At 37.6% G+C, this 15,143-nt stretch overlaps 1 protein-coding gene across 2 annotated transcripts; it reads left to right on the top strand.

Moving 5' to 3' along the window:
* The first annotated feature begins 2,957 nt into the window (after positions 1–2,957).
* Positions 2,958–15,143, top strand: LOC105232658 (zinc finger MIZ domain-containing protein 2). 2 transcript variants are annotated; one of them, XM_049458070.1, is made up of 11 exons: positions 2,958–3,405; positions 3,930–4,196; positions 8,715–9,409; positions 9,590–9,708; positions 9,862–9,994; positions 10,066–10,279; positions 10,370–10,704; positions 10,795–11,370; positions 11,441–11,558; positions 11,655–11,996; positions 12,487–15,143. In XM_049458070.1, exons 1-11 carry the CDS (start codon positions 2,971–2,973, stop codon positions 12,616–12,618), a joined length of 3,366 nt encoding a protein of 1,121 aa, XP_049314027.1. In that variant the 5' UTR covers positions 2,958–2,970; the 3' UTR covers positions 12,619–15,143. The 2 variants fall into 2 exon arrangements, with proteins under 2 accessions (XP_049314027.1, XP_049314028.1); XM_049458071.1 differs by lacking the exons at positions 2,958–3,405; positions 3,930–4,196 and adding an exon at positions 8,181–8,613.

The raw sequence follows: 15,143 nt of genomic DNA, 5'->3' as shown, positions 1-15,143 counted from the left end.
TGTATATGTATATGGTATACAGTTTACACAAAAGACACAAATTATGTCAAGGTGGTCTCGCGCCAGCAAACTTTGCCACCGTTTCACTGTCTGCCTGACTTTCCCGCCGTCGAACTGTCTCTCTTTCGCCAGTTAATGGACCCCACTCACCAAACTAACTGACTATTTAACGGTTCACGTAAAGTGCACGCTGGCGCCTTGGCTGCCTTGTTGCGCGCCACAAGTAAAATTGAATAAAAATGGAAATTCAAAGTCCGTCAAGCAAGGAGCTTTCTGCTGGCAAACGCCCACCGCCTTAAATAGCCGCGCCGCTGTTGACCTTCTCACCAACACATGCATGCTGCTATGTTTGTGTTTGCTGTTTGCTGCTGTTTGTATATGTATGCGTATTTGGCATTTATTGTAGCCACGCAATTGACTGCCGTGAAGCTTGTTTAAAGAACGGCGAACGAAATGCTTGTGGGTGGCAAAACAGCAAATCGAAAAAATAATAATTAAATTTCATGCTAGTGGCGCAAAAAGGACTCGCTAAGTGTGTTGCATGCGTAGGTTTGTTGGAATGCATTGCACAAACAAATGTAGTATATTTATGGATAAATTTATGTCAAATATACATACATAAATACGAATGTACCTCTAGTAAAATTATTAATTAAGATAGTGCAATGATGCCAATTATATATTTATACAACTTTGTCTGTACTATAAGTTCGAAAAAAGTTCCTTTGCTGTTGCATTTGCTTATAATACGAACTGGTCCATTATGGTCTAGTCCGGAACTAGTTTCATTTTCGAATTTATTGTGCGATTTTTAGTTTAATTTACAAATTAAAACACTCAGCATACAAAATCGTAACTAGTTAATTTTTCACTAGTTTGTAACTAGTTACTATTTTAACATTAAAATCTTCAAATGCTTGAAATTTTCATTGTTTTGAACTTCAATAACTTTTTTCGAAATATAACAAAAAAAATTAGCAGTCCAGTATTTTACCGTTAATTTATGCAAGTTTTAGAGTTATACAATATGCTATGATAGCTATAATTTAAAAATAGCACAAAATCTACAAATCATCTTCTCTTACATTACACTTTGCTCTGAAATTAAATTAAATTCCAAAAAATAAATATTTCTCACCACAAAGCTTACCAACGCATAACTTTGGGTTCACACAACAAGAAAAAAGGCTAAGTTTCGCAGAAAAAACACCTTTTCCTGTAAACCAGACACATCTCTGCAGCTGCCATTTTTTTGTCTTCCGTGAAGCAACTGCTTTGTGCGCTGGCGCTGATCCACATGTTTGCATGCTTAAGCCATAAAAGGAGCATGGACTTCCTGTGTGTGCACCTTTGCGCAGTCACTTGTATGCTTAAATATTTACGTATATATTTGTCATAAATAAATAAGTATACAAGTACATATGTAAACGACAGCAGCGAGAACGCCAAAACACATAAAATATTTCGCTTAGCCGCGAAGCAGATGCACAAGCAGCTCAGCAACAGCCATATAGGCCGAATTTATTGCAATATCTATAATATGTGGATGTACTAAAGTGTGTGTGCGTTTGTATATATGTGTGTGTTTAAGTCGCTGTTGTCTCCTTCGCTGCTGCTGCCTCACTTGTTTGCTTTGTCAACAGCCACACGCGCCATTTACGTAGCTACACACAAGTGTCCACATGAGCACAAGTACGCCTTTATACACCTGTATGTACATACGGACACACAGCTATTTACAAGTGCAGCTTACTCTCGGGTCTTTTTTTAGTTACTTCATATTTCTGCGCTTTGTTTTTGCTCCTCAATTTGGATACCTGCACCTACTTTCGACTGTCTTTCGGTTGTCTTTCTGCTGGCTTATTCGCATTCATCCACCTTTGCCTTCTTGCTTCGACAATTTCATGCGATAACTCATCCTTGAGATAAATACCGTATACAGGCCGACAGAAAGACGACATCAAGAAATTTTATAGCGCAACAAAAACAGTACAAATATATCCTAAAATTATATTCAGCAGGCATCTGAATGAATTTTTCATACAAAATATGTGTAGTATATCCACTTATATGCTAGTATATGCCTTATATATATATATACATATATAAGTATGTATATAGTACATAACTAGTATATAACTAGGAAACAACATGCAGGAAACCCAGTGAAGGACAGGTGCTGCTGAACGCACCTACATTTTTGTAGCGACCACTTTTTTGTTTTTCAGGCAGCCACACCTTTCTGTATGTGCTTAATATGCGTGAAAGCCTCATAAATATAAAATATTTAATAGCAAGCTTGCTTCAGTTTCAAAATTCTAGACTAAAAAACAAAATTTTAATGAGTTTTAAGATGCATATATTCAAAATTCGTCTTTTCAGCCTACAAGAAAACACCCTGTAGGTAATTTCAACTACTGATAGAACATATAAAATTCCAGTACTACTCTTATATAAAAGTAATTTAATAAAAAAATATAAAATAAAATATGAATTCTAAATTCAAAATAAACTTTAAAACTCAGATGCGAACATTAAATCGAACTATTGTAAAGTTTTTGCGGGAATCAATCCATAAGCGATTGATTTCCTGCTGGGTGGCTACAATTTGGCAGCTATTTAGCAACTCAAATACTCGCTTCCTGTCAATGTCGCATGTCAATGCTAAGTTTTACGTCGTTAACGAATTTGCATAGGCTAAAAATAGATCGTTCTTTATTCTTTTTACGCGGCTCGGCGGAAATGCGAAGGCTTAGAAGTGCACAGCACGAGCAGCTTCGTCATCAACGTCGGCAGTGGCAATGAAAACGTAGCTCTTACATTATTTTTAGCGATTTACGCTTTAAAGTTATGCCAAGGCGCAACTCAAAATATTCAAATTACCTAAGTATTTAAAGTCACTCTTGAATATCACACAATTTCTAACATACAACTTCCACTCTCTTCTTGTTTTGCAGAAAAAATGATGAAATGAACGCCGGCAACGGCTCCTCGAGGGCGCCAGCCTCCGGGAGCCAGATATCACCACAACTACCCGACGTACAAACGCAGCAACAACAACAGCAGCAACAACAACAACAGCAGCAGCATCAACAGCAAGCGCAACAACAGCAGCTACAACATCAGCAACAACAATCTGTACAACAAAATAATAACACATACGGCAACTATCCACCCATATACAACTCGGCGGGCGCACAGAATGGCATCACGCCACCAATCGGTCAGTACTCCATGGGTGAGCCCGATACATTGCGCACACTAAAGAATACATTTGGCCCGAATTCGGAATTTACGACAAGCGGCTACGGCAACTATAGTAATATGGTAACGGCTAATGGTGGTGGTCTGCAGCAGCAACAACAGATGGATAATATGAGCGGCATGGCCGGTGGATATGGGCAGGTAAGCAAGGCTGACGCCTGTGTGTGTTTGTAGGGAGTAAAAATATGCCAAGCTAAACGACAAGCAATGGCTATGCTGATAGATTAGCTGACTTTGTAGAAAAGGGGTTGCGTGCTTTTAGGCGCACGTGCACGTTAGAAAGTAGGTTTTCTAATTCAGGACAACTATATTTAATATTATGTATAAAATTGTTTTGTATACAAATAGTTATCGTGAAATTAGTTTAGTAAATACGAGCCTAAAACTATGCCACCTTTTTGTGTTGTCACGTTTCACTATGAAATGCTTGCTTTTAGGCGTTAAAGCTTGTCATGTTCAGGTTGTGCTATAAATGCAGTTACTGGACGAGGTATAGCAACAGGAAAATTATATATTTAATGACTTTACCAAGAAATTTACAAATTCCGAGCAATTTTTCAATATTTGTCACCCTAGGAGAAAACATATAAATGAAAAAATTACATTTTTAATGCATTTTCACTACTTTAACCCCCACAAACCTCTTTTCTCGCTTACTCTTGCAGATGAGTGCCAATCAAATGCATGGTGGCAATGTGCAAAATCTTTACATGAATGGCAACATCGGCGCAACCGGCAGCGGCAGTCCAAGTGCGACCAATATGAATAGCGCCGGCGGCATTGGCGGTGGCGCTGGTGCCTCCCAAGTGGCTGGCAATCCAAATGTTAACATGAATGCCGGCTCCAACATGCAAATGGGCCACATGAATGCATACAATGGCGGCGGTGGCGGCCCCAATGGCAATCCCAATATAGCGCCATCTAGGCATCAAGTAAGTGAAGTTTTTGCAAAATAGAAAAAAAGTATTGCTTTGACCCTTCCGAGTTTCAAGGCCAAATGATTGTGTAGTTTAGCGCCATATTGAAGGCGAATAGGCGCCGGATGTGAGAATAATGACCAACCAACTAAGCAGCCAGCGCAGCATGTGGCTTGTAGTGGATGAGTTTAAGGCAGCCGCTTTGCTGTTGTTGCTTTCATTTTAATCTAAGTGGCGCTCCGCCGTACATTTTTATTATCCTTGAATGCGCAACAAAGCATGTGGCCTGCAGTATAATATTATATTAAGGTCATTTTTCAATGTGGCCGCCTGAAAATCAATCAGTTACTGTAAGCGCCTAAAAGTGGGCTTTTATGTGTGGCAAATTCAATCAAAATTAGCGGAAGTGGCGCAATTTTTAATGAAATTTTCATTATCTTTCAACACTGCTCAGTTATGGCGCCTTTAAAGGTGAGCAATGATGTGTCAGCGCTGATGTGTGTCAATTCTCCGGTCAACCATTTTACTAGCTTTTATAAAAAAAATTACAAAAAAATCGAATTTATGTGCAAAATTGTTGTGCATTTAATCATAGTAGATTTATGTGCTGTTTACAACAACTCATCGCTGGAAGCTTCAACACCTCGGCGCATAATTAAAACGATCAATGACACAATTAATGAAAATAACACGAATATCAAACAGCAAAGCCGCAAGGCATCGCCAGCCAATGCTGTCATAATCCAACAACGATTTAGCAGAAAAAAGTATAAAAACACAAATATATTAAAATAGAAATCGAATTGTTCGAATCATTAACTGCCATAATCGATTGTGGCGGCCAATGCGTGATTACAGTCGCCATATGCACACATCACTAGCTAAAAGCGCTTGCCTAACCCTTACATAACAGCGATTCCAAATCGATCAGACAACAACACAAGTGTGCGCGTACATTCGTGCTGTAAGTGCATGCATTGCGCGACGTTTAGCCGAGCATTTCGTTGCGATGCAAATCGCTTCTGAGCACCACAATGCTTAAGGCGCCACAGGCTACGCTTTGGAGATTTGTTGATTTCTTGTTTTTTGTCTACAATTTGTAGTAAAATTAGTCGAATAATTGCTGTCATTATATTTGTTATATTTAACATTAATATTGTTGACACTCATTTCGACTAACCGAAGTGACTGCATGTGCCACAGGCAATCAAACAGCACAGTATTCTATATTTGCATGCATGTATGCGCGTGTGTGTGTGTGTGTGCATGTGCGCTGACATGCATTTAATATTGAATGCATTAAGATTTATTTTAAAAATATTGCGCAAACATACATGTTTACTGTCATCATTATTTCTCTTATTTCTCACTCGTAAAGTAACAAAGCACACGCGGCAGATTTTCAATTGTTTCGCATTAATAACACGTGAATGCAAAAGTTGAAAAATCATGCTTGTAAAGTAATTTCAATAATAGCTGTAAATATAATCATGCCGTGTGTGTGTGCTGTGCCATAAAAAATATATAAATATTTTGAGACTTGTGTAATGAGTGTAAAGATTAGTTGCTACATTTGGTCTCAAAAGGACTTGAGGGCACTAGAGAAGGTTGAAGTGCGCGCAGTGTGCATGAGCTGTGAGTTGAAGTAGTTTAGATAAAATTTTATTGATTACATTTTTTCTACTTTTTATTTTATTTTGTATATATTCAATTAACTATCATTATTCAAGTTATTTATAACTTATTTATTTATTTTGTATTATACATATTTTGTAAATATTTTTTACTTTTTGTTTTTTTTTACATATTTTTTATTTCTAATAATTTTTTATTAATATTTTATTTATAATTAATTTATTTTTTATTATTTTTTTTTTACATAGAGGAAAGTGTTTTGTGCTTTTTAATAAAATTTATTTATTTGTTACATTGTATTTATTTTTTTTATTTTACATTTTATTAATATATCTTATTTGATAATTATTATTTATTTTATTTACAAATAATTTGCTTTTTCAAATTTTATTACATATAGAAAAAATTCTTTGTGTTTTACTTACTTAATTATTTTTTACTTTTTTAATTATATCTTGATTTTAATTTACACCCTATCTATTATTTTCTATTACATATGTATCTATTAATTTTTTATAATTTATTTCTTTTTAACTATTTTTTTATATAATAATTATACCTTTGTTTTTTATATAATTAACATTTTTTTATAATTCCTTATATAATATTATTTAATTTAATTTTATTTATTTTTCATAATTTTTATTTACACTTTCTTCATTTTTATTGTTTTTTTAATTATTATTTTAAATTTAAGATATTATTTTATTTATTTATTATTTTTCATATAATTATTATTTTCTTATGTAAATTTATTTAATGATTTTTATTGCATTTAACTTAATTTCATTTATTTTTTTAATTTTCAACATTTTAAAAATCTTCAAAGTTTTTCACCACTCCCGCCCACTGTGCCTATCGCCACAACGCCTTGTAGTGTAAGATAAACATGTGTACGTACGCACATATTGGCAGGTGACCGCACTTCTCACCTTCCTATGCCAATATTTACATAGACTACTACTGTCATATTGTCTTATTGTCGATTTGTAAAAACGTCCGATGAGTGCGAAGTGCATTTGTCGTAAGTTGAACTTCAGACGTCTCAACTGTCGCATCGATTTTTATACACAAACATTCCTGCATGCATTTCAACTTGCAAACACACGCACACATACATGCACACTGAATATGCAAATGACTTGTATGTGTGAGCAGCAAAAAGCGCATATTGACTACAACTGCTCATGTAGATTTTTTTGCGTTCATAATTGTTTGTGTTTTTGTAATTTTTAAGCGTTATTACTAACTGCGTTGTATTGACTCCATTTGAAGCAATGATTACCACCAAATCGCATGTCACAACTGCAATTGCTGTGCAGTCGCAGCTTTTCTCAGGCAAACCGATTTGGGTGTTTTCCCCCTCCTTTCTGCATATTATTGGCGTTTCGATGATTTTTTCTGCTTCATTTTTTGTTGTTTTTGTTTTTCTATTCACTTATAATTTCAATAACGAATTTAATTGTTTTAAACGTCACATGACGGACGGCGGCTGGTGAATGCAGTGACACGCAAGCGCTGGCCGCTCGCAGCGAGCGAAAATAATTAAATAAAAATCATTAAATTCATTGCTGGAGCAACAACAACAGCAATTTACATGCTCAGAAATACTCTTACGAATGTATATATGTATGTGTGTATGTGTAAATAATTCAACTTAGAGAAAGCAAAACGACAACGAACGCGTCGCTGACAGCAAAAACAAAAAATACAACAATAAAAAGTACAAACAAACTTTATAACAAATAATCGCAATTAATAAAAGGGAAAATAAATCGCAAATGCTTTATGTTGCATTGAAATAAGAAAAAACACGCAAAAAACGTGTGCGCATGCGCAGTTGCTGCGCCTTTGAAGCGCTACTGATGAGCAGCGCGATTTGCGGTGACACATTCGCCGGACAGTGAAGGTTATGTGGGCACTCACTGCAGCTGTCACGCGTTCGTATATACATATGTATGTACCTTTGAGCCATGTACCGCTTGTACATAAGTATCTATGAACCTAGGTGGATGCGTATGTACATAGCAACGGCTGCTTTATAAATAGATAGTTACATCAGTTACAAAAATATGCAACAGAAAAACAGTCCTATTATTTGCGCCTTGCTGCTGTGCCTAAGATAGCCGCTTTCGAAAACTTGCAATGACCTCTATGAGGTCAAATTTATGCATTGAGTGAATGGAACTGCTTAGTTGTTTTCACTTATCTATGCTAGAATACTTAGAAATCAGCTAATTGAGCTGCTTCAGCTCAGCCCTTGAGGTATTATCTAATCCCATAATAAGATAATTCCTCTCTTCTTCTTAAACATTCGCTTAAGCTTACACTCATTCTCCTTAAGTGATTTCAATTTCGAAATTTTTCCGAAATTTTTCACAAGCAAATATTTCAAGCATAGCATACAATTTGAGGTCGTCATTTTTTGAGTCAAAATTTGATAGAACGTGCCGAATTTTCTACAATCTGAAATTTAGAAGTGCATTTTTGTGTTAAACTTTTTTGGAACCCGCAAACGCTTTTTGAGCCAATTTTTTTGATGGCCAATGAGGCCGCTAATATACCAACCGAGGCGCCTGTAAGCGCTCCAGACGTTTCAGAACCGTTAGATGCTGAGCCTGCTGTTCATAATCTGACGGAAATTCTGAGTGAGCCCTTTCCTTTAACTGAAGAGTGCGATGGTACACATTGCAGTCACATGCGTCCCTGGTCCTCCGAACTTAACATTCCACTTAATCAGGCCGTCGCTAAAGCTCAACCGCAGTACAAACAAATAAACAGTGAACATAGCTTTCATGTAGGCGTCCTTGAAACTAAGCCGCCGGACTTTAGTTCTATAAGATTCCGCTGCATTTAATTTAAGTGATTTAAGTCAAAATTTTAATTTCTTCATTACAGATGAACCCAATGAATCAGATGCAGAATATGAGTATGGGTGGTGGTCCACAGATGACGCCACAACAGCAGCAGCAGGCAATGAGCGGCCTTGGTCCTATGGCCAAGATGCAAGGCATGGCGAACGGTGGTTATGCGCGACGCAGCACACCATATCCCAGCGCACAAATGCATGCGGCGCAAAAGCGAGCCAGCTACACCTCGATGGGTAATCCCTCGATGCAGAATGTTCCTCCGCAAATGAGCATGCAACACTATGGCCAACAGATGCATCCGCAAGCGGGTAGCGGTGTGCCAGTACCTATGCAAGCGGGCGCCTATGCTCGTGGCGGTCCAATGGGTGGCTATGGCAGAGCCAATGCAATGGGTCCAGTCGGTATGGGCCCCGGTGGCATGGGTCCGGGTGGTATGGGACCTGGTGGTATGGGTCCTGGTGGCATGGGTCCCGGTGGTATGGGTCCAGGTGGCATGGGTCCTGGTGGAATGTGCCCAAGTGTTATGGGTCCAGGCGGTATGGGACCTGGCGGTGTGAGTGCAATGCAACGTGGCATGCCGCAAGGCCCAGGTGGTTATAGTGCCGCTATGGCGCATCAACAGAATCAATACTATCCAGGCGTAAATGGTGCTGGTGGTCCTGGCATGGGTCCGGCTGGTCCGGGCGCCCTAACGAATACCGGTTCCATGTACCAGAATCAAGGGTGAGTACAAATTGTCATAATGTGTTATTATTCAATTTCCCTCAATCCTCTGATCCACAACCTTCGTCCCTTCCATATAGTCCAACGTTTAGTTATATGCCAAACTACCAATTCTCCCGCTATCCAGCCATAGCCTTGCAAGTTTATAAAGATTTATTGAATTCTTATTTCCCTGTGTAGTTTCCAGCAAAATTACCAACACAGCCCAGTTCCTGGTAATCCGACGCCGCCATTAACACCTGCCTGCAGCGTTCCATACATCAGTCCGAATCCAGACATCAAACCAATTATGGACAACTGTAAGTCGACAAAACAGCCACAAAGCACGTAGAGAATATTTGTCTAACGCATTTCTATTTCTCTTCACTTTTTTATACCCTCCTTACACACACACACACACACAAACGCTCACTCACACCATCGCATAATCTACAATAATGTCGGATTTGTAGGCGAAGAGATGCGACTGACATTCCCCGTCCGTGATGGCATCATACTTCCACCGTTCCGGCTGCTGCACAATCTCTCCGTCAGCAATCACGTATTTCACTTGAAGCAGAATGTCTACAATACGCTCATGTGTCGGTAAGTCAATCCCGTCTGAGCACATAAATCCGCTTCAGAGCCTAATCGTCCATTGATTTCTTTGTTTTCAGCTCCGATCTCGAGCTGCAGTTGAAATGCTTCCACCAAGATGACCGACAAATGAACACAAATTGGCCGCATACGGTAACAGTATCTGCCAATGCTACGCCCCTCACCATTGAACGCTCCGAGAAGACGGGTCAAGCATTGCGGCCGCTATATCTCAAGGCGGTATGTCAACCCGGACGCAATACTCTGCAACTAACCGCTAGTTCCTGCTGTTGTGTAAGTATTTTACTCCTCCACATAGCCCTTCGAGTTTTTATATACATATGTTTGATTATATGTCTAATTGCTAATCTTCTTCCTTTACAGTCCCACTTGTTCGTGCTGCAGCTAGTCCATCGACCCTCCGTGCGGCATGTACTCCAGAGTCTGCACAAACGCAACTGCTTACCCGTAGATCATTGTGTGGCCAAAATCAAACGCAACTTCATGGTCTGCTCAACGACCAACGGCCCACTAGAACCCGGCGCTGGCAACATGGAAGCGACCAAATGCACCAAGATCTCATTGAAATGTCCGATCATGAAGTCTCGAATACGCATGCCTGCGCGAGGACACGAGTGCAAGCATATCCAGTGTTTCGATCTGGAGGCATATCTGCTTATGAATTGCGAACGTGGCGCCTGGCGGTGCCCAGAATGCAAGTGAGTATCTCATATTTCCATTAAATACATTCATAATTTATATTAGTTCTTTTTCGCAAACTCAATACTAAAACTTCATCTCCATTACAGTAAACCTGCGCTAACCGAAAGCTTGGAGATCGATCAGTATGTCTGGGCCATTTTGGATAAACTCAATGGCACGGATGTGGACGAGGTGATTGTAGATTCGAGTGGTAATTGGCGCGCGGCGCAAGGTATTCATCAAGGCTCTCCACTCACTGCGATGTCGGCACAAATGCCCAGCCCAATGCCAGGACAGATGGTTGGTCAAGTGCCCGGCGGACAAATGCCAGGACAAATGGGCGGCCAGGCACCTAACCAAATGGGTGGACAGATGCCAGGGCAAATGGGCGCACAGATGCCCGGTCAAATGCCAGGTCAGATGCCAGGACAAATGGGTCAGATGGTAGGAGGCCAAATGCCCGGTCAAATGCCTAATCAAATGCCCGGACAAATGGGTGCTCAGATGGTGGGCCAGATGGCCGGTCAGCTGAGTGGCCCCAATGTACCCACTATTAAACAGGAAAACACATTTGACGATCAATCAAAAGTTATGTCACCATGGGACAACTCGCAGGCGATGAGTCCTTACATGCAACACGACATGAATGCGGGCACGCCCAATGTACCCGGCGCTGGTCAAATGTAAGTTTCTTTGTTAAACGACTGAGTGTAGCGGAGAAGTCCTAACTTGCAACCACTTTTAATCTTACAGACGCAGTCCTTTTGATATGTATGGCGGTGGTGATGTTGGCGTTGCCGATCAGCATGCAGGTGACACAGCCAATTCTCTGGACCAGCTTAATGCCATGGAGAAAAGCTTAACAGATCAAGTGAGTATTGTATTGCATAACTATCAATGGAATACAACAAATCTGTGCGCAACAATTTGCAACACGATTACTAACCGCTGCTTTACTCGTCCACAGATGCCTCACACGCCGCACACACCAATGCATCCGATGACGCCCGGCGGTCCACCAAGTGTCAGCTCGGCGCATAACGAGCCATCGACACCCAATGCGAATATTTCAAACTCCTCACCACAAACACCTGGCACACCCGGTCAAACCGGCGGCCCAGCATCCAATCGTGCGAATGAATCACACCAACAGCAACAACATTCACAACAGTCAGTCCAGCAATCGCAGCAAGAGCAAATAATCAATTCGCTAATCAACTCACAGCCGAACGGCTTGTCGAATCTCAACGAAACGGATTTGAATGCAGAATTGAATATGGACAACAATGACGGTTCTGGAGACTTGAATGTAAGTGGAATTACTTTCTTTAGTGCTATTAATCTTTAGATTTGGTAGTTGAGAAATAAGTGATGCGAGTACCTGAGAAGTGTTTAAGGTCCATTCTTGGCAAATACTTAGACTTTCGTGATATTTTACTGTGTATATACCAAGGTCTTAAAAGATCTTCAAATAAATGTGTCGGATCAAGAAAATTTCAATTTGAAGAACTTTTGGGGTTTAGTTAGATACTGAATAACGTGAGAATGTGAGAGCATGAGAGAGAGATGTGCTTAAACTGGCCTCTTTCCTTAACAGAAGTCAAACCTTGTAAATATGTATAGGCAAATATGACGGCATTAAATCTCTCTATATAATAGCGATTCAGATATGTTTTACAAATTCTAGTTTAGAAATCTCAAAAATTACTTCCAAAGAGCTTACTTGTCTATCAGATATCTTGAATAATGTGACATTAAAAACAAAATAACTCAAAATCGTCATCTTTCAATACTTTCAGTTGCTACCGGATGTTGATCCCATGGAAATTCTGTCGTACTTGGATCCACAACCCGATCTGAATACGCCACCATCGAGCGGCTCCAGCAACAACAACAACAATGACGACATACTATCGACGTTATTCGATTGAGACAATCTGCTAAAGGAGTTGTTGTAAACGAAATGTCAAACCGCAACAATCAACTAACAACAACAAAGCGAGCTCTCTCGTAAAAGCGTTGAGGTGTGAGAACTTGAGCAACACAAACCACCAATGTGACACGTGTACATACATAAATACATAAGATGCAACAGGGTATCAGAAGAACGGCATAAGTCAATAAACCGAGCGGCAGCTCGTCGTAACATTTCCACTTTCGAAGAATGTCAAAAGCATGCCACGGCATACAGTTATACATATTGTACGACAGTAATAAACAATATTTGGTGTTTCTTCGAGAACAGAGTATAATAAAATGAACAAATTCAAAGTTTAAAAGTTTAGAGAAGAAAATGCATAAAATTTTTATGAAATTGCCATAATATTTATTTTTTTGTTTATAAACTTTCAACGAAAATCAAACTTTACCAAAATTAAGTAGAAATGAACTCGCAGTAATTGCGCTTAGAGCAGAGTTTTATGAAACAACAAACACACCAACAAGCAACAACAAGCATATAGACGAAAATTACTAAAATGAAATAAAAAGTATAGCAATTTCTATGAGAGCTACTTTCGAGCTGTACATACTTAGTATTATTAATGTTTTAACACACTTGAAGGCAGCAGAAAAGCAATTGCAAAAATTAATATTCACAAACTTTGCGGTGACAAGTCTATAGAACCCTTTAGCGCGCTTTTTTGGTAGGCAACCTTGTACAGTGACTGCACCTTTTCGCCAAAATTTCCCTTAAAAACAATGTTTGCATGAAGTTTGTAAAATTATGAAAGCTTCAATAGCTAAAGCTCGAGTAATGAAAGCTTTCGACGCATGAAAGCTTCAACAGTGAAAGCTTTCGACACATGAAAGCTCAAAGCTCACTTTGTCTGCTTAAAAAAGAAACAATGCTTTGGTGTGAGAAATTAAAAAAAGAAATAATTAAATTTACAACAAATACATGCATAAATTAATGCTAAAATAATTCAAAAACAATGAAATGTGATTTTAAACCGTAAAAAAAAACAAAAAAAAAACTACTTCGTTATAAATTTTAAATGTACAAAGTTTCATGCTTTACAAATGACGGATTTACTAAGAAAGAATTGACAGCGCCTAACATAAAAATAGTTACGTTGAGCAGGAAAATGTTATTTTACACAAAAGCAACTGTTTTTTTTTTTTAATGTTTAAATATTTTTTTTATATACACATGTAATTGTTGAACAGTATATACAAATTCGATTTTTTATGCGCGTTTTTCCAACAAAAAATTCGCTTTTAAATTATTTTTTACACAAAATCTTTACGTCTTTGACATTCATATAAAATGACGAACGGAAAATAGTGATGTTTCATATAAGAAATGTGTAAGAATGTGTTAGGGCAAACATTTTTCAATGTTTCCATTGTACAAAGTATTAAAATAAAATAAAATTTCAATAAAGAAATAAATAAAAAGTAACTATTATTATAAAAAACATATTAATTTACGTGTATATTATAAAAAAAATAAATAAATTTAATTATAAAATAATAAAAAAAATGTGCAGACACTATGCAAGCAGCATAACTACACACATACATGTGTGTATACATGTTTGTATGTGTGTATTTATACATTTAAATAAGCTTAATAACTTTACATTTAACAATTTGCTGTGTGTTAGTGTGAGCGCGTGCGAGAATTGAGCGTGTGTGTTGTAGCGTAGGTGACGAAGCATAAATGAAAACAAAAACAAATATAAATTTAAAAAAATTAAAATTCAATTGTTGCATAATTTTAATAAACATTTTTTTAATTAATTGTAGCATTAAAAATTATATACACACATACATGCTTATATAAAACATAACGCATACATATGTAAATAGTTATTTAAAACGGTAAATACGTAGTAAGGAGCACATCACTAATATGTATGTATGTGTGTATCTATGTATCTGATGTATGCATCTGTATATGTGCGCTACATCTACATACATATATACAGACATACATACATATATGATTGCTGAAATCACAACTCTATAAGTGTGCGTATATACATACATAAATAGTATGTGCATAAATATATATGTATTTTAGTTTTACTTCAACTCCTAACAATCAAGCAGAATTAAAAATTATCATCTAAGCAAACGGAAAAAAATCATAAAATAAAATAAAAAATTTTAAAAACCATAAAATCCCTACAACAACAAAAAGTATGCAAAAGAATATTGAATTTAATTTGTGCTAGACATTAAGCAGCAGAAAATCTAACTCTAATTGATAAGTTACACAAATGTATGTGTGTAAAAAGTATAAGCAACATACACATATATATACATATATATTTAACCTTAAAATCGTAGTGACAAAGTAAAACTATCTGATAAAACTTAAATAATATGCTTAAAGTATTTAAATACATATTATGTGCATGTAGCTATACATACATACAGCGGTATTTGATGAGAACATAAATATTGTAAATACATACATAAATAATTTTGCGTGAAAAAATGATGGCAT

The sequence above is a fragment of the Bactrocera dorsalis genome, chromosome 5 (assembly GCF_023373825.1).
Source record: "Bactrocera dorsalis isolate Fly_Bdor chromosome 5, ASM2337382v1, whole genome shotgun sequence".
NCBI lineage: Eukaryota > Metazoa > Arthropoda > Insecta > Diptera > Tephritidae > Bactrocera > Bactrocera dorsalis.
The sequence above is the reverse complement of the archived record's forward strand: the minus strand, read 5'-3'. Positions and strand labels throughout refer to the sequence as shown.